The 25,004-nt window shown below is 41.4% G+C and overlaps 1 protein-coding gene across 3 annotated transcripts in view; it reads left to right on the top strand.

The window, feature by feature from the left end:
* ATXN7 (ataxin 7) overlaps positions 1-25,004 on the top strand; it is a 139,473-nt gene that overhangs the window by 22,801 nt on the left and 91,668 nt on the right. For 2 of the 3 annotated variants that reach the window (XM_055344910.1, XM_055344909.1), the window contains exons 2-3: positions 10,456-10,554; positions 24,600-24,938. In XM_055344910.1, coding sequence (XP_055200885.1) covers positions 24,611-24,938 — 328 coding nt within the window. In that variant the 5' untranslated portion in view covers positions 10,456-10,554; positions 24,600-24,610. Of the gene's footprint in view, positions 1-10,455; positions 10,555-24,067; positions 24,181-24,599; positions 24,939-25,004 lie in introns of those variants that run through there. The other variant, XM_055344911.1, reaches the window with a different exon arrangement.

Here is a 25,004-nt window from a genome sequence, read left to right as displayed (position 1 = left end):
GACATTGGTATAGAGCATGTGTGTAGTTCTGTGTAATTTTATCTCATGTAGATTTGTATAACCACTACCACAAACAAGATACAGAGCTATTCCAGCACCACAAAAATCTCCTGATGCTGTCCTCTAATGGTTTTAGTCATTCATGTTACCCATATAGTCCCTAACTCCTGGCAACCACTAATCTTTTCTCCAACTCTAATTTTGTCATTTTGGGAATGTTACATAAATGTGATTTTTTGAGATTGGCATTTTTCATTCATTTTTAAAAATTTTATTTTAAAAAGAGCATCAATGTTAAACATTTAAAAACATATTTATTTTAAAATAAGTTGTTGTCCAGAGTTTGATTCACTAATTTTCAAACCTGTACTTTTCTTGCCTGATTGTCCTATACTCTGTTGCTATATTTGAACAGCAGCTAAAGTCGTATGTACCGAGGTAATAGCTGATTATAGCATTAACCTTATTGCCTACTGTTACAGATGATACGGCAACGTTAAAGGGAAAATTACCCTGGGAAAAGCCCATTCCATCAGCAAGTTAAATATTGCAACTGTTTACCGAGCAGGAGTAAAAAAACCAAATGTATACTTTAGTTTTACCAAATAAAGTGACACTCATTTGTGTTCATTTCTTCTTGAAAGAGCTTTGCAGAGAGAGACTCTTTGGGACATGATATTTGCATGGGCAGCAATATAAATATTTACATTAATTAGATAAAGAGAATTGCTAGATCTTCCTCCACTTATAATGGGGTTATGTCCCAATAAACCCATCATAAGTTGTTCCAAGATGCATTTAAAACACCTAACCTGGGGCGCATGGGTGGCTCAGCGGTTGAGTGTCTGCCTTCAGCTCAGATCTCGATCCCGGGGTCCTGGGATCGATTTCCACGATTTTCACATCAGGTTCCCCATGGGGAGTCTGCTTCTCCTTTAGCCTATGTCTCTGCCTGTCTCTGTGTCTCTCATGAATGAATAAATAAAATCTTAAAAACAAACAAACAAAAACCAAACACCTAACCTGGGGTTCTTGGCTGTCAGTAGAATGTTGGTAGAGCATGTGACTCTTGATTTCAGGGTTGTGAGTTTGAGCCCCATGTTGGGTGTAGAGATTACCCAAAATCTTAAAAAAAAAAAAAATTAAAAAAAAAAAGTCCAACCCACTTAACATGGCTTAGCCCAGTATACCTTAAACCTGCTTACATTAGCCTACAGTTGTGCAAAATCATCTAACATAAAGCCTATTTTATAAGAAAATGTTACTATCTCATGTAGTTCATTGAATATCGTGTTGATAGTGAAAACCAGAATGACTATAGGTACAGAATGGTTGTCAGTGTGTGGGTTGTTGACCCTCATGATTGCATAGCTGACTGGAAGCTGTGGTGCTGCTGCTGCCCAGCATCACAAGAGTGTCATACCACATATAGCTAGCCTGGGAAAAGATCCAAATCCAAAATTGTAAGTGTGGTTTCTACTGAATGTGTATTACTTTCACACCATTGTAAAGTTGAAAAATCATTAAGTCAAAACATTGTTAAGTCAGGGACCTTCTGTATGTGGTTAGTGTGAAATGTCACCATATGAAGGCCAGTGTCTGCATCTTGTTAATACTGTCTTACTGTGGTAGATGAAGGATGGGAACAAACAGCCTCAGAAGGAACAAATCTTCCTCAGATGACTGTATGTTGTTTTCTAACAAAATATAAAAAATATGCTAGATGCTATAGGACACATTAGTGTTTTGCTACGAATAATGATATCATGGCTCTAGGGAATCCCATATGGCCAGACCTGTGAACTGAGCAAATAAAAGGTGAGTCCCCAAGCACCATTCTGCAGCTCACTAGCAATGAAGGGGAGATGTGAGCACTCACTGGTTGGCTTGCCCAGAATTCATGTTTCTGAAGACCGTGTCAGAACAGATTTTTATAAATGAGATACTCTTGTAATTGGCAATTGATTTTCATTTGGCTCTAGCTCCTAATGTTTTAGTCTTCCTCCCCATAGGAAACTATTCTTTGTAGTTAAAATCAACCTCTACTTACCACTTTAACATTTTTTCTTTTTAAAATATTTTATTTATTTATTTATTTATTTATTTATTTATTTATTTATTTATTTATTTATTTAAAGAGAAGGAGAGAGAGAGTGCCAACATGTGAGCTGGAGTGAGGGGAGGGGCAGAGGGAAAGGGAGAGGGAGAAGCAAACTCTTTGCTGAGCAGGGAGCTCAATCGCAGGACCCTGAGATCATGACCTGAGCCAAAGTCAGAGGCCTAAACCACTGAGGCACCAGGTTCCCTACCACTTTAACATTTTCTTCTGATCATCCTTATTTTCGTCAAGCAGCATGATTGTACTTGAAGTAGTGGTTGGGATAGAGGAAGAGGGAAGCCATCATTTATTGATCATCAGCTGTATGCCAGGCACTGTATAAAAATGTAGTAAGTAACTCCGTAGCACATAAGACAATTTTCTTGATCAGATTTTTTTTTTAAAGATTTTATTTATTCATCAGAGAGAGAGAGAGAGACAGAGGCAGAGACACAGGCAGAGGGAGAAACAGGTTCCATGCAGGGAGCCTGATGTAGGACTCAATCCCGGGACCCCAGGATCATGCCCCAGGCCAAAGGCGGCGCTAAACCGCTGAGCCACCTGGGCTGCCCTTCATGGTCAGATTTATTTAAGAGCCCTTCTGCCCCAACAGAATGTATATGTTATATATTATGTATCTCTTAAGATATATGTATGTTAATTTATATTTAAGTAGATAATCTAAAGAATATAGATTTTTAGATTAATTTGTATGTTCATGAGGCAATGTGTGAAGTGATATGGAGTATAGGGATATGGGACCTACCCCACCCATTAACAGCTCTCTGGAAAACCATTTATAAGTAGAAGAAAATATCAGCTAACTACAGGAGTGAAAACTGCCCTACCCATCAATGCCCTACCAATCTACCAACATATATAATAAGGCAATCCATAAGTAATTACCAAATAGATCCTTCAGATTGTAAATGCTGTAGTTGTTCAGGGGAGGACAAGATTATTGATCTCTGACCCTTAGTTCTGTCACTTATAAAATGCAGATGATACCTACCTCATAGTGAGAAATGAATAAACTGTGTAAGTAAAAGCCTTATTAGGCAACAATACTAATACTGTATTATGGTGGCCTGACTATTGCTACCTAAAACTTTAGTAGCTTAATACATGTTCATTTCTCTCTCAGGTCACAGCTCAGTATGGGTTGGCAAGGAGGCTCTTCTCTACCTAGCTATTAAGGGTTGAAGTTTTGTGGCTCTGCCCTCCTCTAGGGGCTGGAGCCCTCTCCATTTTACTAACCTAGGTTATGAGAGACTGAGGATCAAAACAAAGAGGTTTACATGGGTCAAGCCTAGAAGTGGAACCCAACATCTCTCTTCATATTTTAGGACTCACATAGCTATATCTTACTGCAATGGAAATTGGGAAATTTAGTCTAATTGTGTGTTCAGGAAGATGAAGAATGTGGATATAGGTTGGCATTGGCAATCTTTATCACAAATAATATTTAAAAGGCTTAACAGAAGAGGAAGGACTTTCCCTGGATCTTTTAGAGAAGCTAAAGAGGTAGCCCCGCCTGCTTTTATTTACGTGGCCTTACTTAAGGAGGAAGGGTAGAAAAGTTCAAACAAACAAAACGAAACAAAAAAAACCTGCAGGCATTGTTGATAAAAATTACATATTTATTGCACTAGGAACTGCCTCTATTGTGAGCCATTTGGTAGTGACCTTTAGGCAAGCCATTTAACTACTTTATACCTTCATTTCCTCACTTCTAAACATTCTTCATAGGGCTGTGGTGAAAATTAAACAGGACAGTGCATGTAAAGTACTTAGCACAGGGGCTGGCCCAGAATAGACACTCAGTAAAAGTTGTTACTGTTATTGGTAGTGTTAATAAGTATGCCTCCAGAGTTAAATACTTGCTAGTTGTTCATTTATTTGACATCATTCCTAAAGGACTGTGTTAGAGTAGCAAAGAATGATTTGACTGGGTATATTTATGTGGATTTTAGAATTCTATAACCCTACTCCAGGATCAGGAGATTGATGTCCTCCTGGCAGATATTGGGGGAGAAACCCTTTCTGTCCCTCACAGACCTCCCTTTTCCCTGTCAACACCACAGACTTTTTATTGCCCTGTCAAGAGGGACAGTAGGCATCATGGACTTTACTTTTCATCCTTCCTTCCCTTTTTCGTCTGTAGGTGGACTTGGTTGGGAATAGTGAGGGTAGATGCCACAACAGCTATGTATTGCTCAGGCCTAATCGCAAGTTCTCAGCAAGGCAGGAACATCCCACCCCAGGCCCACATTATCTTGAGTGGTTGGGTAGCTTGTCAGACCCAGTGATTTCATTGAATTCAATTCTATTCAGCAGGCATTAACACTTAGAATATCAGGCCCTGGGGGTATGAGGGTGAAATGTTGCAGACCCTGCCTCTAAGAAGCCCACTTAGGGATGTAGGTGTGATGACCTGATGAGGTTTATCAGAGTTTGTTTTAAAGGCTGGATGGGAGTTACTTGGAAGGTAGGGAGTAGTTTAGGATGGCAGGAACAGCAAGTGTGGAGTAAAGAGGTAAGAATTGCTGTGCCAGGGTAGCAGTAGAAGGAATGGTTTTCAGCTCCACTTTAGTATGCAGTTGCCACAGTTCTACCCCTTTGGGGCCTCATCTCACAAGTCTCAGTATTTTTTTCTGGTAAAGGAGGATAGTAAAAGTTGTTACATCATAGAACCGGGAGGATTAGGTGAGAATGTATTTAAAGGGTTTACTGTGTTGAAACTGGGCACTTAGGGATCCCTGGGTGGCGCAGTGGTTTAGCGCCGGTCTTTGGCCCAGGGCGCGATCCTGGAGACCCGGGATCGAATCCCACGTCGGGCTCCCGGTGCATGGAGCCTGCTTCTCCCTCTGCCTGTGTCTCTGCCTCTCTCTCTCTCTCTCTGTGACTGTCATAAATAAATAAATAAATAAATAAAAATAAATGAAACTGGGCACTTAGCAAGTAGTGCTTAGTGAATGTCAGCCACTGTTACTGGACTCTGCTTTAGACCTGCAAATCTACTGGCTTGAGCAAACGTTTTACACAACCTGGGGAATTATTGACAATTATATTTTTGTTTCTCCTTCAGCTAATGGTGAAATAGTGTACTATAGTTATGCTTGATGGACAAATGACTTACCCCTCAGCCAAATGGAAGGAGAGCCCTGTCAGTGAAGCCTGGGAAAGATGGGGCTTGAGATGGGAGAGCCATGTGACCTGAAATGGCAAGGGAAGTGAGAAATGGCTATATTGAAATCTTTCCTGAGAAGGGCTGAATGTGTATGGAAATGTTCTGGTGCCAAGCACTGACAGGAAATGGAGGCTTTAACCGAATTTCATGGAGGGTCAAGAAAGCCTTATGACTAACTGTGGACACTAAAATGTCTCCTTGAAACCTAGGCCAGAGGTGTTGGAGTCCTTACTAGTAAGTGATTTCAGCTCCTGGTTTAGCAGTTGTGTGTTTAGTGGAGTGACCTTGAGAGCAGACCCTGTAGCTCAGTAAGTGGGAGAACTTCAGCTGGTCTTTGAAGAGGTGATGTCTAGCACCATTGAGAAAGTCAGATTGTGTGGAGTATAGAGTTTCATTTTTAAATTTGCTTTGACAGGATCCCTGGGTGGCGCAGCGGTTTGGCGCCTGCCTTTGGCCCAGGGCGCGGTCCTGGAGACCCGGGATCGAATCCCACATCGGGCTCCCAGTGCATGGAGCCTGCTTCTCCCTCTGCCTATGTCTCTGCCCCTCTCTCTCTCTCTCTCTGTGTGTAACTATCATAAATAAATAAAAATTAAAAAAAAAAAAGAAAAAAAATAAATTTGCTTTGACAGGGAAAAAGTCTGTTAGGGTGAAAACAAGGAATAGAATGAGTAAACTCAGGGCCGTGCTAATTCATATTGCTGAATAATTACAGATAACATGCAATCTGATTTGGAAATGTTTGGTCTGTGGTGTTTCATGTAAAAGAGCCTGAGGATAACATCATAGGCTAAACGGTCACACACAGGAGATAGGTGTATAAGGAAAATGAGTGATGCAGCCAGGTGGGAACTTTGAAAAGAAGGTACCCAGGGAGTGGCAAGGGGCATTCCATGACAGCATCAGCCAGTTATCCCCACTCAGGAGAGCTGGCCCCGGTGGCCACATTTTTTAACTTTCCAAGAGAAAAAGGAAATGTGGAATTTTATGTGAATCTTCCCACCTTTTAAATATTAGCAACAAATTCCTTTTTTCCCCTAAGATCACTAAAGTAATAGAGATAGTGAAGTGGACTGTTTTAGGCCTGTGGACTTTGTTTGTAGTGAGGGTCAAAGAGTAGAGGATAGCCCAGAGGTTATACATGGAGTTGCTCTGGTGCCAGGCATGGCACCTGGCATGGAGCACATGCTCAGCACGTTTTTATTGAGTAAATAAATGGGGCAAACCTCTGTTGGTTGTCTTTCCATGCGCAAAATGGAGAGATTGGAGCTGGCCTTCCCTCCACTTAGAACTTGCATTATCCTCCTTGCAGGGCCCTCTCTACTCTGTTCTTTTCCCTTTTGTGCCCTTTCCAAGCACCTAGGGTGCTTAGGGGTTCAAGCCCCTAGATTTTAAGAAGGTTTAAGAAATAAAAAAATTCGGGATCCCTGGGTGGCACAGCGGTTTGGCGCCTGCCTTTGGCCCAGGGCGCGATTCTGGAGACCCCAGATCGAATCCCACGTCGGGCTCCCGGTGCATGGAGCCTGCTTCTCCCTCTGCCTGTGTCTCTGCCTCTCTCTCTCTCTCTCTCTCTGTGACTATCATAAAATAAAAAAAATAAAAATAAAAATAAAAAAATTCATGTTATGCTTTGATACAAGAGTGACTCAGTTCGGCCTGCTTTTCTTTCTTCTATCATGGCTAGGGCATTTTTGTTTAATTTTGACATACTTGACTGTACAATAAGTGATCCAGATTACAGCGAGGCTCTCTGAGTCTTAAAAGTACATAAAAATGTTCTAGAAAATAAGGCCTTTTCTCTATAAATGTTGATATAACACTGCTCATGTAACAGTGTGGACTTTTCTCTGTTTAAAGGTAATGAAAGGACTTTTCCAAACCCTTGGGCAGTCCACAGAACCTTCTTTTACAACAAATTCTGGTGATATCTGCCCTTTTAAAAACAAAAGTTTTTGCTCTCTTGAGCAAGATTATTTTTGTTGCACTTATCAAGAATCAATTAAAAAACATTTAAGCTCAGAATAGGGAGCCTTTTACTTTATAGGTCCGTGAATTCTTAAACCCTTTGGGAAGGAAACGCTTTGGGCCTCTGGAAGACCATACCTGAGACAGGGAAGTCCAAGACCCATCCCTGACAGGAACTGGTTCCCTTTCTGTCCTCTGGGATTTAGTGGCCTCCTAGGTTAGATTTGTTCTGAGCACTGTGTTTATTCTTCTCTTTGCTGACTGGCTTTTTCCTATAGACTGAGAGTGCATGGGGGTAGCTTGCAGCCTAGACCAGAGTTGACCCTCTTTTTTTTTTTTTTTAATAAATTTTATTTTATTTTATTTTTTTAATTTTTATTTATTTATGATAGTCGCAGAGAGAGAGAGGAAGAGAGGCAGAGACATAGGCAGAGGGAGAAGCTGGCTCCATGCACTGGGAGCCAGATGTGGGATTCGATCCTGGGTCTCCAGGATCACGCCCTGGGCCAAAGGCAGGCGCCAAACCGCTGTGCCACCCAGGGATCCCTAGAGTAGACCCTCTTCATTCCAATTCTAGTTCCAAGGAGAACAAATGGAATGTCTCAGATTAGGTCATGTGTCCAACTTTGGCCAAAACAAAGGAGGAGTTTGGAGTTGCATAATATAAATACCGTTTGGCATAGAGTTGAGAATTACATAGTAGTTAGAAAAAGGATCACCATGGGCTAGGCAGCTCTTAGAAGAAAGGCATCTTCTGTAATCTTGCCCCCTGCTCCTAAAAAAAGAATAAGTAGATTTATGCTTCTCAAGACTTTGGAGAAACTCAAGTTACATCTTTTTTTTTTCTTTTTTAAAAGATACATTTATTTATTTTGGAAAGAATCTCAAGCAGATTCCCCTGCTAAATGTGGAGTCTGATGTGGGGCTCAATCCCAGGACCCCATGATCATGACCTGAGCCAAAACCAGGAGTCAGATGCTTAACTGACTGAGCCACCCAGGCACCCTTATATCTTTTTTTTTATTTCTTTCTCTCCCATCTCAGTCATTTAAAAATTATCTTATTAAAAATTATATTTATTGACTATTTGTTACATATTAGGTGGTGAATGAATAAAAGCTGTCCAGTTTTATGTTTCTATTCTTAGAACATGCTCTTCAGTCTTCCCCTTAAACAATTTCTTTGTCTTTTCAAAACAAAATTAAGTTGCTGTTTAGCCGGTATGGTGTACTGGTAAGGGAACTAAATTACATCATAGGCCTCCATTCTAGTTCCAATTCCAAACCGTTTATTTACTGGGTAATCTTGAACAAATTATGACCTCTCTCAGTCTGTTTCCTTGCAAGTAAAATGAGGATCATAACAACAGCTCTTTTGAGAATAGTATTCTTGTGAAGATAAAAAAGAAGATATACAAACATACGATAGTTGTCTTTCTGCCCCCATTCTAAGAGAAGTTACTATTTTTAACTGCTTATTTTTAGTAACTGCCACTACCTTTTTTTCCCTCTAAGAATAGAGTCTCCCTTAAAGCATTTTTAAGGTATGCAGGCTAGTAAATGAGGAATTCTTTTAAAGGTAAATGCTATCTTGGGGGCGATTTCATGGCACCCAAAATCTGATGACTTCCGTTGGATACTTTGGAGATATGCCTGAATGTCCTGATGGAAAATGGAAAAATAGCTTGACCTAATGAAATCCTATCAAGCACAGAGTATAATCTGCTGCCAGTGTTGTTCCATCTCCAATCTACTCTGAAGGAATCACTGTCAGCGGACTGAATGGTTATCTCTAACATAACATCTTTATTGGCTGTCTATCCTGGTAATTTGTAGCTTCCTTTGAGTGATTTTGCATAGCTGTAAAGTGTTTAGGATGCAAAGAAATGAATTTTGGCTCTGGACAGACATGTTAAGCTAGATAGTGGCTTTTATTGGAAATAAGGCAGAAAAAGAACACTAAAATGGAAATCAGAGAAAAATTTTAAAAGATAGGGGACTAGGAAGGAATTAGAAATCTAGAGAAGAGACACATCTGGCTTATAAAGATTGGTGGAATGATTACTGAACGCTTACATTACTGAATAACATTTTGTGGGTGAATGAAACCGAAACTGTTTTAAAAAGGGAGAGGGAATGGATGTGATCCACGAATAACTTAGAGCCAGTAAAGATAATTATGAATAAATGTTTGAAACATGGCATAGAATTTCAACTGCTGACTTTCAGAGATGCTTTATTATCTGATGTCTCAGACCATAGAAATGTTTGGCTTACTATCTCAGAGTATATGAAAGTAAATAAAAGTTAAACAAAACAATCTTCTTGCCACCCAACCTTGGTATATAGCTTGTGAGGATTATAGGACGAAAATGTATTAATAGTGAATTTTTCTTATGAAGTAAGCCTGCCTTGTGCTCTACACCCTAACAGCATCTGCTTCATAGCTGTGTCATTACCTATATTTGCCGTTCTTTCTCTTGTGCTGCCTGTCAAACTTGAAAACTGGCTTTCTAACTCTAATTTGTTAACCTTCACTCTCTTGATTCCTTAACTCCATGCTCCTCTCCAAATTAATTTTAATAGTAACCACATTCTACTTGAAATATGTATGTGTGCATATGTATGAAAATATGTGCATGATGGAACACATAATTCCCTTGTGCTTTTTAGGAGAATGGTTTAATTGAATTTTTGCTTTCTATTTGTAGTGTTATGAATTGCTTTTTTTAAATTGCTGAATAATAAAGGGTAGAGTGAGCTCTCCAGATAGTAATTTCATTCAGTGTGTGTGTGTGTGTCTGTGTGTATGTTTTAAATTTGTGATACTGACAGGTTTCATAGGAGCAGACTTTCTGAATAACCATTTCAAAAATTAAGTGAAAAGTCATTAGTGGCAAATTACACACAATAATTTTAAGCCCCAGGAGGCTGACTCTATGTACACATTGAATAGTCATTTGTTCTTACGTTATTGTAAATATAGCCAATTAAATTCACTGTAAAAAAAAAAACCCCACAAACACACAACTGAATTGCATTTGTTGTAAAATTGGTAAAGTGCCTCTAATTTTAACACTTCGGCATTTCAAAACACATAATAATTTTGGAACATCTGGCAACTAATGAGATTGTAGATTTCTGATTAGCTTTATCAGCTTTATCCATTGTTTCATCCTTTTTTTCCTTTTCTGTTTTTGTAGATCTGAACAGAATTAAGAAGAAAGAGCTTCCACAATCACAGCAGATGAAGATCCACTGGTAAATCGATTAGGATTTTTGGCCTGCCCTCCAAAGTAAAGGTAACTGACTATCCCAACAAAGCACAGACAAATAAATGCAATGCTTCTGGTTATAATAGAGTTTGACTTTTATAAAAGGATGATAGTTTTTAAAATTCAGGATATCTGAGTAAGATCTTCGGTATAACCCTGAATATGAAGTTTCAATGAATTTAAGAGTACAATATAATTTGGTGTGTGTTTGTCAAAAGAAAAAGTGCTAAGTAACCATCCTCCACTTATCAACACTGTAGGAGGATTTTGGAGATAGGAACATTTCCTCCCCTCCGTCCATATCTACCTTTTCCTAACAATTTGTCCAAAGGCATGCCCTTGTGTTTCTCTTCAGTTCTATTTTTCCTCACTCCTGTTTTCTCTGTCTGCAAACAATGTAGAACCAGCTACTCAGAGTTGGGAAGGTCCTAAGCAAATTGTAAAATAAGCAGGAGTTCTTCAGCCACATGCTCTGGGCCTAGTGCCTTTGCCCAGACTGCCAGGCAGTGTGTGCTCATGAGCAGTCCTAGATCACTATTAATTGAGTTTCTTACTACATATTTGCAGTTGTGCATTTACTATTTGAAGAGGAGGGTGCTAAGTTTTACATACTGTGAAAAAAGAAGGAAAAAAAAAATCCACCTTTCCATCTACTCCTGAAAGGAATAGGGAGCTTAAGTTTAAGTAGTTTAAGATGAGTTGCTGAGGGTTAAAACTGAACATGATTTAAAAAGTGAAGACCAAAGGTGTTTCAGCTTCTGAAATTGGTCAGCTTGTATATTTAGGCAAAAAATGAAATGCTTTAATCAGGTTTAGGCAACTGTAGCAGGGATGGAAACATTTTGAACAACATGACCATGAATCTTCAAAGATAACATTTTGAACATTACCAACAGAAACAGGAGCTTCAGGAAGGATGTAGCAGTTCTGTTTAGGTACTTAGAACAAGTGACTGGATAGCTCTGGAGTCCCTACCTTTAAAAGAGGCCTTAAAATTTTCTGACCTAAAGCTAGAAGGCCAGCGATTCAGAAGTACCCTTCAGGGATCATCAAAGTCATCACAAAGGATGGCATTCATTGTGGAATGTCTGGAAAGTACCAGACAAGAAAGAAGCAGCGTTTTCCTAGATGGTAGTGAGCAACTGGTAGTGGTAGAGGTTGGGTTAGGGTGGGGAAGGTGGGGAGAAAACACATTTGACAGAAATGCTAAAGGATCTTTTTAATCTGTAGTTGTTTATTGAGCTTCTACTATGAGCAGAGGGATTGTCCCTCAGGAAGACAAGAGACTAAGAGGTGGTTTTCACAGGCTACAATTATGACATCCTTTTTTGAATAACATTCAGATGGAAAGATTAATTTGATACCGGGAAGTCAATGACCAGGGGCAGGGAAGGAAGAAGTGTAACAAACTCAAGTCTGTAGGAAGAAGTGTGACAGACTCAGGTCCAGACAGGTAGAGGAATGAAATGGGCCAGGTAGAATTGGAAGGAACTGTCAAAATCATGGACGGTTTTAAAGGGCAGCCTCTTTTCAGTGCCAGCAGATTATAGACCCAATACCCATTCAACAAATGTTTTTTGAGTGCCCACCTATGTCATGCTGTGCTCTCTGGGCATTGGGGATTAATTAGTAAATCAAAAGGATAAAAGTCCCTGCCATTGTGCTACCTACTTTTTCATGGAAAGAAGCAGATAATAGAAAGTCTAGTAAGTAAATATGTTATACTAGATGATGATAATTGGTTAGACAAAGCAGGTCAGGGTAATGAGAACCAGGTGTGCTGATGAGGGGTGGCACTGCAGTGTTAAATTACGGTGGTCTGGGTAGGCTCTTTGGGAAGGCGAGACCTGCACATTCCGTGCAAAGGCCTAAAGCAGGAGCCTCCTGGGCTGTCCAAGAAGGGTGAGGGCTGGAGTTCGTGGGCAGGCAGAAAGGTGGGAAATCAAGTCAGGTTCAAGGCCATCCAGCGGGCCGTGGCTTTTATTCTGTGAGGAGTGGGAGGCCACTGGAAGGCTCTGAGTAGAGGAATGACTTGCTCTGACTTCTGTTTTAATAAAACTGCTGCAGCCATGCTATTGAGATAGGCTCTAGGGGGCAGGGGTAAAAACCAGTTCAGCTGTGGTTAGTGTAATAATCCAGGCAAATTTTTAAGGGAACTGAACTCGATTTCAATTATTTTTCATGAGTTTTTTCAGTGTTAGCAACTAATTTAAGAAAACAGTTTGAATAAACCTAAATAAGTCCGTGGGGGCTCTGCCATGTGCTGGAAGTTTGCTATGTCACCTATAGAAGTATAGAAGGCATTCAGAAAAGAGGAGAACTTCGGACAGGCTGATTGATGGTGGTGGGGGGTTGGAGTTGATCTGAAACTCAGGTGAGGGCTTGACTTTGTTTAGCAGGTAAAACTGAAGGAAGGGAAAGATAATGGCATGCAACTGTTCGTGGTAGCTGAGAGGTGGCAACAACCCAAATGCTCATCGCTGATGAATGGATGAAGAAAGTGGGGTACATCCGCACAGTGGGCTCTTTAGCCATAAAGAGAAATAAATTATAGATATGTGCTCCAGCATAGATGAATCTTGAAAACATTATGCTGAGATAAACCAGACACAAAAGGCCACATATTGTGTGGCTTTAATTATGTGAAATATCCAATATAGGCAAATCTATTGAGACAAAAACAGATGTGGTTTCTAGGGCCTGGGGGAGGGATGGGAGATGGGGAGTGACTGCTTAATGGGTGCAGGGTTTCCTTTTGGGGTGGTGAAAAAGCTCTGGAGCCACATAGTGATGATGTAGCACCCTGTGAATATATTAAATGCCACTATGTTATACACTTTAAAATGGTTAAAATTGTGAATTTTATGTTATGTGAATTTTACCTCAATTAAAAAAAAAAAAGAATGGCATGCAGAAAAACATTTGAGGCATGTATATTTTAGGTCCTGTTCAGCTCAAGAGGAGCCTTTGTAAGGGGGACTGATAGGTGATAAAGCTGGAAAAAGGGTGTTGGGCCAGGTAATGAAAGGTGTTGCCTGCTGAACCAAGGAGTTCAGAATCTCTTTTATTGGCAGCTGTAAAACATAGCTGTATATATTTCATGAGAAAGAATGAGACTGAAGAGAGCCTGGTGCTTTGGGAATCCCAGCAGTAGAATTTTGTGACAATCCTACAGAGGTCTCAAACAAAATTAATTTAGAGTTTCTCCTTGAAAAAATATCCATATTATAGTTCCTGATCTTATAAAAGGTTGTTGTTAAAAAAAATTAAGGTACCTATGTGAGCGGATGGAATGTGTCAACTAACCTTTTTGTGGCAATCATTTTGCAATAAGTATGTCAAAATATGTACATCTTAAACTTACATAATGTTATGTTAATTATATTCTAATAAAACTGGAATGATCGAAACATTATATAAATATGTATAATAAAAAGTCCCTTTAATTACATTCTTTCCTTCCTTGTTCCCCATAAGTCCAGAGTTATCTAGACTGTTTTCTATGTATAGACTTGTCATCCTTATCATTATTACTGTTACACAAAAATAAGCACATATTGTGGACAGTATTTTGTATGTTGCTTTTAAAAAATTTTACGACTGTCTTTCCATTTCTTTTGGACTCCTACATTATATGCTATACTTTGATTTGTAAAAACAAAAAATGAAAAGCAAATGCTATTTATATTATAAAAAGGATGAGATATCACAAAATATAAAATAGCTAACACTTAATGAGTTAAGTGTTACAGTTATGTGACAAGTGCTGTTCTAAGCATATTACATAAAACTGACTCCTTATAACACTTGATAAGGTAGGATACTGTTATGATACTGCAGAGATGAAATGTAGATACTGTTACAATCCTCCTTTTACAGAGGAGCTAACTGAGGCAGAGACAAAAACCTGTCCTTGTCCTGTTAAGGTCCAGAATTAGGCAGTGGCAGAGATGGGCTCCAGGACAAGTTTTAGCTCCCACTGATGGTTGTCCTGAGGGAACTTGTGGCCAATGATGTGAGATCATAGAGATTTCTCAGAAGTCAATCTGGAATTTTGTGTGAAATTTTCCAAGTTTAATGCTGGCTTTTTTTTTTTTTTAATATTTTTAAAAAGACTCTTTGAGAGAGTGTGTGTGTGTGTTCGCGAGAGAACATGAGCAGGGGAAGGGACTGAGAGAGAGAAGCAGACTCCCTGCTGAGCAAGGACTTGATCCCAGGACCCAGTGATCATGATGTAAGCTGAAGGCAGACACTTAACCAATGGAGCCAACCAGGCGTTCCCCCCCCAAAAAAAAAAATAATCTTATTGAAATAAGAATCAAATACCACGGATTTACCCATTTAATAGTTTTTAATATATTCATAATGTTATATAACTGCCACCTTTCTAGGTCTAAACATTTTCATCACTCCCAAAGGAGAACCCTGTTTCCATTAAGTAGTACTACTCAGGACCCTTTGGTCCTGAGAGCCACTCATTTGTTTTCTGTTTCTACAGATTTGCCTATTGTGAATATTTTATGTAAATGGAATCATATTATATGTGGCCTTTTGCATCTGGCTTCTTTTACTTAGCTTGGTTTTGAGACACATCCATGTTGTAGGGTATCAGTACTTTACTCCTTTTAATTGCTGAATAATAGTCCATTGTGTGGATGTGTACAATTTTATTCGTCTGTCAGTTGATGGGCACTTGGATTGCTTCTGTCTTTTAGCTGTTGTAAGTAAAGCTGTTATGAACATTGATGGACAAATCTCTGAGTCCCTGCTTTAGATGTTTTGAGTATACCTAGAAGTAGAATTATAGAATCTTATTGTAAGTCTGTATTTAACCTTCTGAGGCACTGTCAGACTGTTTTCAATGTGGATTGTACCATTTTACGGTCCTACCAGCAATGTACAGGAATTCCAATTTTCCCATATCTTTGCCAAGACTTGTTATTTTCTGTTTTGTTTTGATAATCAACATCCTAATGAGTGGGAATTGGTATCACATTGTGGATTTTATATGTATTTCTCTAATGATAAATGATATTGGATATCTTTTCATTTGCTTGTTGGTTATTTATGTTATCTTTTTGGACAAATGTCTGTTGAGATTCTTCACCAATTTTAAAAATTGAATTATTTGCTCCCCTTCCTTTTTTTCTTGAGTTGCAAGAGTTCTTTTTTTTTTTTTTTTTAAGATTTTATTTATTTATTCATGAGAGACAGAGAGAATGTGAGAGAGAGAGAGAGAGAGGCAGAGACACAGGCAGAGGGAGAAGCAGGCTCCATGCAGGGAGCCTGACATAGGACTCAATCCTGGATCTCCAGGATTACGCCCTGGGCCAAAGGCAGCGCAAAACTGCTGAGCCACCCGGGCTGCCCAAGAGTTCTTTATATATTCTGGGTACAAGTCTCATATTAGATAAGTGATTTGCAAAAACTGTCTCCCTGTGGGTTATCTTTTTACCTTCTTGAAGGTGTTCTTAGAAGCACAAAAATTTAATGGTTTGGGTGAAGCCCAATTTACTTATTTGGCTCTGTTTTTAAGAAATACTTGATAAGTCAGATTCTAGTTTACTAACCACTTACATGTGATTGGTGCTCTGTTTCCAGTCCTCACAGAAACCATGTGGAAATATCCCGATGTTTTGTGAAAATACCTGTTTTCTAAAGTGGAGAGAGGCAGGAGGCTCTGGAAAGTAGGAAAGGTAGATTTCTCACCAGTAGCAATTTTGTTTTTTCTACTCCTGGAGTTCCTTTACTTAGAGAAGATTGGTGGGGAGGAGGCTGTGGCAGAAAGTGGAGAAGAGTCCTGCGGGTTTTACATTGATCAAAAGAAAGGTTAAAATAGGTTAAATAGGTTAAAATGTCAGAAACTTTGCCTTCTTTCATAGATTGCGGCATTTAATATCAAAATGGTCTTAGAGATGCAGTAGTTGTGTGTTTCTAGGAAGAATGGTTTAGGGACCATTACATCTAGAAAGTCATCTGGGTTAAGGTCTCCCCTTCTATATGAGAGAATATATGTTAGGATTAAAACATATTGTTGAAAACAGAAAACTATATTCATTCCTTTACATGTTTAGTGAAAAATAGTTAATCCGCATGCCATTTATGTCCACCAAGAAAAGGAACGTTTTATTTTGGAGGTAGACAGGGGATGAAAGTCTTTGTGGAGCAGTCATTTGGGAAGCAATACAGACCCAAATGGCTATGGGATCAGGGTGCATACAAAGAATGGGGAAAAGTCAGGGGGGTGGTATTTGTGGGATCTAGGACTCTGCTCAGAGCTGGAACTTTGCTGAGGAGAGGGGGAAGAAAGAGTTGTTGTACTTTCCTTCTTGTACTAACACACCTGCTCTGTTAGCCCTAGAGTTCAGCCTCAAGGCATTTTGCTGCCTAGCTTTGGGAACCAGTCACCACACATCTGCAGTCTGTGGGTAGGTAGGGTCTGAGCTCCCATGACACCCTTATGTTGGGAATGCAGACATTTGGTCCCTGGGAAGACCACACATAGATTTCATTGCCACCTTGATTTCAGAGCATGTACTCTGAACCCCCTAGTCCATGAAGTCCTGTGATTTAGAGATGGAGAGGAGTTCTCATTTGCTTAGTGTGAGGGATCAGGAAAGATTTTGTTAAAGAAATGGGAGTTTGAGTAGGGACTTGATTGAATAGTAGGATTTAAGCCAAGGGAGGCAAAGTAATATAAATAGTGACCTCTGTGTACAAAGCTTGGGTGCTGGAGCATGTTTGAAGCTATAGATTGGACATTTTGGCTGGACTGTAGAGTACCTGTTGGAGGGAACACTGTAGACATGGTGAGATGCAACCAACTTTAGAGGACCTTGAGTGCTGATTGAATTTTGTTGTCGGTGGGGAGCCCCTGAAACTGTCAGAGCGAGGACTGACATAACTAAAGCATTTCTTCATTCTGCAAGACCTGATAGTATAGCATGAATAGATGAAAATTGGGGCTTTCTGTGTGACAGACCCAGTATTAATAAGAATCGCTAACACTAACAGCGTGCTTTTGCACTATGAGGTTTCCTAATAGTCCTCATAAAGTGGATACTCCTGTTTTATAAATTTTATTTGTAAAATAAATTGTAAATAAACAGGGAACAGGTACAGAGAGGTTAAATAATTTACCCAGAGTTACACAGCTAGTAAGAGGTAGCACAGGGATTTAACCTGGGCATATCAGCTCTAGAACTCATGTTCTTAACTGCTGGGCCTGTAATGTGGTGGTATTTACAGTCACTTCAGTGAAAACTGTATCAGTACAAAGAAGACTTAGGAAACTATTTTTAAAAGTTTGTTTAATCTTTGCATTTTATTGCATCTGAAGCAGTGCACTAGAACTTTAACTATATAGTCAGCCTCTTTTTATAGCTAAATGCTGGTCTGACTTTTCATTTTTTTCCCCATAACTTTTTATTCTATCTCTCTCTCTTTTTAAAACCATTTAAAGGCTCTAAATGAAGATTTTTCAATCAAGTTTAAAATTACAGGCCAGTATTAAATCCCTAGAAACATTTGGTCTTTAGTCAGTTTAAAGTTAAGACTTACTGTTTTGTGTGTGTGTGTGTGTGTGTGTGTGTGTGTGTGTTTTAAAAGATTTTATTTATTTGAGAGAGAAAGAGTAAGTGAGAGACAGCGCAAACAGGGGCAGAGGGAGAGGGAGGAGCAGACTCCCTGATGAGCAGAGAGTCTGACATTGGGCTGATCTCAGGACCAGGGACCACGACCTGAACTGAAGGCAGATACTTAACTTACTGAGCCACCCAGGTGCCCCTATTATTTTGTATGTATGTATGTATGTATGTATGTATGTATGTATGTATTTATATTTATTTATATAAATTGGGTTATGTCTTTTTTAAAAAGATTTATTTATTTATTTATTTATTTATTTATTTATTTATTTATTTATTTATTTATTTATTTATTTATTTATTTATGATAGACATAGAGAGAAGAGAGAGAGAGGCAGAGACATAGGAGGAGGGAGAAGCAGGCTCCAAGCCGGGAGCCCAACATGGGACTCGATCCCGGGACTCCAGGATCGTGCCCCAGGCCAAAGGCGCTAAATCGCTGAGCCACCCAGGGATCCCCTATTTTGTATTTTTAAATTGTCTCTTCCTCCAAACAGTTTGCTATTACTGGTGAATGTTTCTTTGGGAGAACTTGTCTGTAACTTATGTATATGATTAAGAAAACAAAAAAGTTCAAAATTTTGAACTTTTTAGCAATGGACACAGCTTGTAGAATGAATATGTGTACAGGTTAAATCTTTCAAAAGTGTATTACCTTCCTCTTTAAGTTTCCAAACCTTTGTGGCTATCCTTATTACTTCTGATTTCGTACTTAATTGTTAGCAATGCCAGACACTGAGCTGAATTCAATTTCCTCCTTCCACTGTTCTCCCCCTACTGGAATAGAAGTATTCATGACAGGCTCTAAGTATTTCACTAGAGGGAGCATGGTTAAAGGGTCCTTGCCTGCCAGCCCCACATGCAGAAGAGAGCAGAGCCCTGGCTTTAGAGAAGAAAGAGGGAGAGAGAGAGGTGTGGTCAGAGGAGGGAGAGAGGAAATGAATAAAGGCTCAGCCAATTTTAGGAGAAATAGACCAAAGCCAACATATTTCTAATTCAGGGGATCTGAGTTTCTTGTTACTCAAATAACTGCAGTCCTTTGGGGTTGATAATGGAGAATCTCTGTTACCAACCCTGTAATTTGCACAGATAAATATACTGTAGTTACTGGTTTTCAAGTTTATTAAAATGTTGTAGTGGGACCAGTGGGCATTTTGTTTTGTTTTCCAAATACAGAGTCTGGTTGTGTAGGGTCTTACATCTTAGAAATTTTGGACAGTTTCAGCCATTTTACGTTAAACTGAATTTAAAGACTGGAAAAAAATCAACTTTTTTTTTTTTCACTTCTTGATGCCTTTGGCCTTTGAACAAAGCATTTTACAAGTGAATCTGCTGTGCAAAGAATACTTTTTGTAAAGAGAGACCTTTTTACCCTTGGCACCTACTGGGAACATCCCTAAATTTGGATGGTGAAGTAAGGCCATATTTTAAATGCATCCCTGGAAGGGATGAAATGCTCAGAATTTGGCAGCCTTTCACTTCTGACGGCCTAGTTCTTAAGCCACATACAGTCTAATTGGTGGTGACAGCCTTTTGCATAAGAGCATCCTGATGAATTAATTTTTCCCCCTACTTCTTACTCTCATGTCTTCAGCAAAATTGCTATGTTGTGTTTACCTTGTGCTATCAGAGTGCCAGGTATGTGTTAGGCAATCAGGAAGTGTCCTCATTACTCAAACCTTATGAAACATATCATTTATCTGTGCAGATGGATACTGAAGATCTGCAGAGCTGTAAGACATCATCAGTACACTGGCAGAAATACTGATTGATAACATACAAGGGACACTACTGCATTAAAATAATTATATGAAATGAATGCAAATCGTATTGGTAATTTTCTTTTTATGTTTTTGGAATATAGAGGAGGGGTATTTAGGTAGGAAGTCTTCAGGTTTGTTTTTTTGTTTTGTTTTTTTATTATGACCTGGTAGGGAAAATATTTGTTTCTGCTGTACTCTTTTTTTAATAGACTGTGCCCTGTTGATGAGGAGTACTTGGAAAATGTTGCCCAAATTTGCATATCAGAACAGTGTATGTTCTCAGCTTACCAGATTTGAGTTTTGTTGGGGACTCAGTTGAACTATTGGGAAACCCAGACCAACCATGGATATCAGAATCTGGAAGGATTTAGAACTAACTTATGGGTGAAGAAAGTGTAGTAAAATGTATTGGCTGCAGCAAAATAGAATTGGTGGGGAGATGCCAGGAGTTGCCTGTTATTCTTTTGGTTCCCACATCTTCAACTTTAAATTTAAATAAATTTTCACAGATAAGAATTGATCTGGATTGCTTAGTTTGATATAGGACACTTATGTATAATATTTATTTTGTGTTATGCTTTGTACCAAGTGCTTTCTATGGATCTTTTCCTCAGAAGAAGCCTGGCTTTATTTCCATTTTACATATTAGGAAACTGAAGTGCAGATAGGTTAGGTCATTTGTTCTGGTTACACAGCTTGTAAGTGGAAGAGCCAGTATATGGACCCAGAAAGAATTTATAGCACCTAGCTTCCAGAGCCCTCCTTCACTGTTCTTATTTGTTTTTTTTTTTGTTTTGTTTTGTTTTTTTATTTATTTATTCATGAAATACAGAGAGAGAGGCAGAGACACAGGTAGAGGGAGAAGCAGGCCCCATGCAGGGAGCCCGATGTGGGAATCAATCCCGGGACTCCAGGATCAAGCCCTGGGCCAAAGGCAGGGGCTAAACCGCTGAGCCACCCAGGGATCCCCACTGTTCTTATTTGTAAGTTGCAAGTAATACAACTTCTACCTTATACAATCTTGAATACTAATTGAGATAATGCAATAAGGTACCTCTGGGAATGCTTGGCATCTAGTAGGTACTCAATAACTGATAGTTGTTATTAGTAACAGTTTCCTCTCTCTTTTTTTTTTAGTAATAGTTTCCTTAATAACTATTGTAATGCTAAGAGGATACTTAGTATTTTACACTTAACGCCCTGTTGTGTTTTCTTTATTAAACCACTCAAAAAAAAAAAAAAAGTATTGAGCACCACTAAAGACAGAAGTTGAAGTATTATGAAGTGCCATATTGCGCCCATTGGCTAGAGGTTATATTAATGAATCTTGAAGGATTTTCACATGTAAAAAGAGGGAAATCAAGCAGTGTCTTGGGGAAGTGAGTCTGTACTTCGTGTTGGCCATTCTTCCCCTTATTTTCGTTCTCACAGTGTTCTCTCAGAGATCAGAAGGGCTGTACTCAACAGGCAAGCTCCCTTTTGTGTCTATATAGCTGGGTTGCTCTAAGTTGTTGTTTTTGTAATGGCAGTTCCAAATGACATTAAAATTCAAATTTTCATTTATCTTAAATATTGAATTACAAAATTCAAAGTAATAAACTGTGCACTTTAATCTAGGAAAACAGAGAAATTGGACATTTTAATGTAATTTTACAAATTTTTTAGTGATTTGAGATGAATGAAAAATTGAAAGTGTACTGGGGACTTCTTTTCCAATATTGGAGGCCTATATTAAGAGTCAGAAACCCTTGGGACGCCTGGGTGGCTTAACGGTTGAGCGTCTGCCTTTGGCTCAGGGCATGATCCTGGAGTCTCAGGATCAAGTCCCACATTGGGCTTCCTGCCTCTCTCTCTCTCTCTCTCTGTCTCTCATGAATAAATAAATAAAATCTTAAAAAAAAAGAGGAGCCCTGTTAATATCAAAGGACTTCTGTATTTTGCCCGTTTGTTTTTCTCAGTGACAACTCATGTAGGAAGTCAAAGCCTTAGAAATGATTTTTTATCCTTTCAATAATCTCCACCATTTTTGTTTGCTTTGCTTTTATTGCTTTAAAAATATTTTACTTTATTATTTATTTATTTATTTATTTATTTTTAAAGATTCTATATATCCATTCATGACAGACACACAGAGAGAGAGGCAGAGACACAGGCAGAGGGAGAAGCAGGCTCCATGCAGGGAGCCCAACGTGGGACTCGATCCCAGGTCTCCAGGATCAGGCTCTGGACTGAAGGCAGCGCTAAACCGCTGGGCCACCAGGACTGCCCAAGATTTTATTTTTATTGATAGAAGAGTGTGTGACTGCAGGCAGAGGGAGAGGAAGAAACTCAAGTTGACTCCACATTTAACACATAGTCCCACTCGGGGCTGGATCCCAGAACCCTTGAGACCACGACATGAGCGGAAATCAAGAGTCGGACACTCAAGACACCCCTGTTTTTACTACTACTTAGTTAAAGACAGGAAGTATGCATAATTTCACTTTTTGGAATTTATATTTGCATGCAATCCAGGAAAAATTTTACACAGTTATTTCTAAATCTTTTTAAAAATAAATGTGTGTGTGTGTGTGTGTATGTGTGTATTTTTAAATCTTATAAAATTTCAACTTAAACCCTTTCTTATGAGAGCCCTGCATTAAGTTTAGGTTGCAATAACATTTCCTTCTTAATTTTTACTTTGACTTAAATATTTTGTTTCTGTAAGTTGGACTTTGTTTCTTTAGCAGGGAAGTTGGCCACTTCTATCATGCCAGATGTTCGAGATAAAAAACATGAAACCCTCTTCCTCTCCACCTAGAGAAAGCACCTGTAAGCAAACAATTATGACACATGTGCCACAAGAGTGCTGATATTATTGCCATGTGAAACATGATTAAAATCCTTGTTTCTGGGCAGCCCAGGTGGCTCAGCGATTTAGCGCCGCCTTCAGCCCATGGCTGGATCCTGGAGACCTAGGATCAAGTCCCATGTTGGGCTCCCTGCATGGAGCCTGCTTCTCCCTCCGCCTGTGTCTCTGCTTCTCTCTCTCCCTCTCTGTGTGTCTGTCATGAATAAATAAATAAAATCTTAAAAAAAAAAAATCCTTGTTTCTGTGTCAGGCTTCAGATTCTCATGTCAGTTTGAAACAACACGGTACTTCTTGAAGGTGGTTGGTGTGGTCTGCCTCTGTTTCAAGTACTTCACATACTTCATTTCATTAAGTAGCCTGTTATTTTGCTATCTTTACCTATCACTTAAGCAAAAGCTTTGCATCCTGTGTGTGTGTGTATGTATTGGGAAGGGGGGCTAAATTTTGTGGACAAGTGCTTAATTTAGTACAAAATGTGACAAAACCCTATCTTATAAACACATTTTCTAGGAATGCTGTATATTCCCCAAGCCCTGGGTTCGCGCCCTGCCCAAGCAAAGGTAACCATAAAGGGGGAGGGACTAAGAACTCGAATTAAAAAGGAGTCCGATCTAAAAAAAAAAAAAAAAAAAGAAAAGAAAAGAGAGTCCGATTTTAAAATGTCAGGATTGTTGTTGCTGTTTTCCGGGGCGAACAAATCACTTCTAGAAGCAGTGGAAGGGCAACTAGAGAAATTTCGGGTCGTGTCTCCAAAATTCGCCTCCGCCTCTCCATCTTACACTGATTTCATGGTGTCTTTGCTGGACGAGAAGTTCAAGTTCCGAGGGCGCACGCTGTGACCTCTAGTGGTGGGCCTCGGGCGAACACCAGGCTTCGGGCTGACACCTGGGCCGGCACCTGGGCCGCATTTCCTCGCCGGCCCGTGGTTTCCTACGTTAGGCGGCGGCTTTGCCATTCATGCTCTTGACAGCTGCGCGGCCGCCCGCGAGCGGGGAGCGGGGAGCGGGGAGCGGGGAGCCGAGCGCCGAGCGCCAAGCGCCGAGCGCTCCCTGCCCCGGCCCCTGCGGCCCCTGCGGCCCCGGTGGCCCCGGTGGCCCCGGCGGCCCCGGCGGCCCCGGCCCGAACCCGAACCCGAACCCGAACCCCGGGGCGGGAGGGCCCGACGGCGACTGGACTGTGGCTGCGTTTCCGACTTGGCCCTGGCTCCGCTCCGGGGGCTTGACGTGCAAACTTCGCCGGAGCGAGCAGAGAGGGAGGGACCGGCGGGGGGAGGAGGCGGCGGGAGGCGCCTCTGCTTAAGGGAGCCGGCCGGGCGCCGCCGCTCGGACGGACGCGCGGACGGAAGGAAGGAGCGGGGCCGCCGGCCCGGCCTGGGGATGCGAGCGGCCTCGGGGTGGGCAGCCCGGGGGCCGGGGGGCGTCTGCGGCCTTGCCGCCGCGGGCAGCCGTGGCGGGGGCAGCTCGGGGCGCCGGCCTGCGTGCGGCTCTCGGCGGCGGGCGGGGGGCCCTGCGCCGCGGTGGCGGGCGGGCGGCCGGCGGCCCGTCCCCTCCCCTCCCCTCCCCTCCCCCGAGGGGCCGCGGGAGTCGAAAGCGAAAGCGAGCCGGGCCGCGGCGGACTTTGCGCCCGGGGCGGGGGGTGGCCCGGAGGAGGCGGGCTGGGAGGGCCGGGAGGGCCGGGAGGGCCGGGCGGCCGGGGGGCGCTGTCAGCGCGCCCCACCCGGCCTGCGGGCCGCGCACGCCGCCGGAACTCCCCGGCGCCTCCTTAAAAGCGGCCCCCGCGCGACTCTTTTCCCCCTTTTTTGTTACATTGTAGGAGCGGAAAGAATGTCGGAGCGGGCCGCGGATGACGTCAGGGGGGAGCCGCGCCGAGCGGCGGCGGCAGCGGGCGGAGCAGCGGCGGCGGCCGCCCGGCAGCAGCAGCAGCAGCAGCAGCAGCCGCCGCCGCCGCCGCCGCCGCCTTCGCAGCCCCAGCGGCAGCCGCCGCCGCCGCGGCGCCTCCGGCCGGAGGACGGCGGCCCCGGCGCCGCCTCCACCTCGGCCGCCGCCGCAATGGCGACCGTCGGGGAGCGCAGGCCCCTGCCCAGCCCAGAAGCGATGCTGGGACAGTCGTGGAACCTGTGGGTCGAGGCTTCCAAACTTCCCGGGAAGGACGGTGAGTGTCCACGCGCTCCCCTTCCCCAGCTCCCCCGAGTCCCCCATCCTGCGACCCTGCCCCTCC

Source organism: Nyctereutes procyonoides, unplaced genomic scaffold, assembly GCF_905146905.1.
Source record: "Nyctereutes procyonoides isolate TBG_1078 unplaced genomic scaffold, NYPRO_anot_genome, whole genome shotgun sequence".
Taxonomy (NCBI): domain Eukaryota; kingdom Metazoa; phylum Chordata; class Mammalia; order Carnivora; family Canidae; genus Nyctereutes; species Nyctereutes procyonoides.
This window is presented reverse-complemented; position numbering and strand designations above follow the sequence as displayed.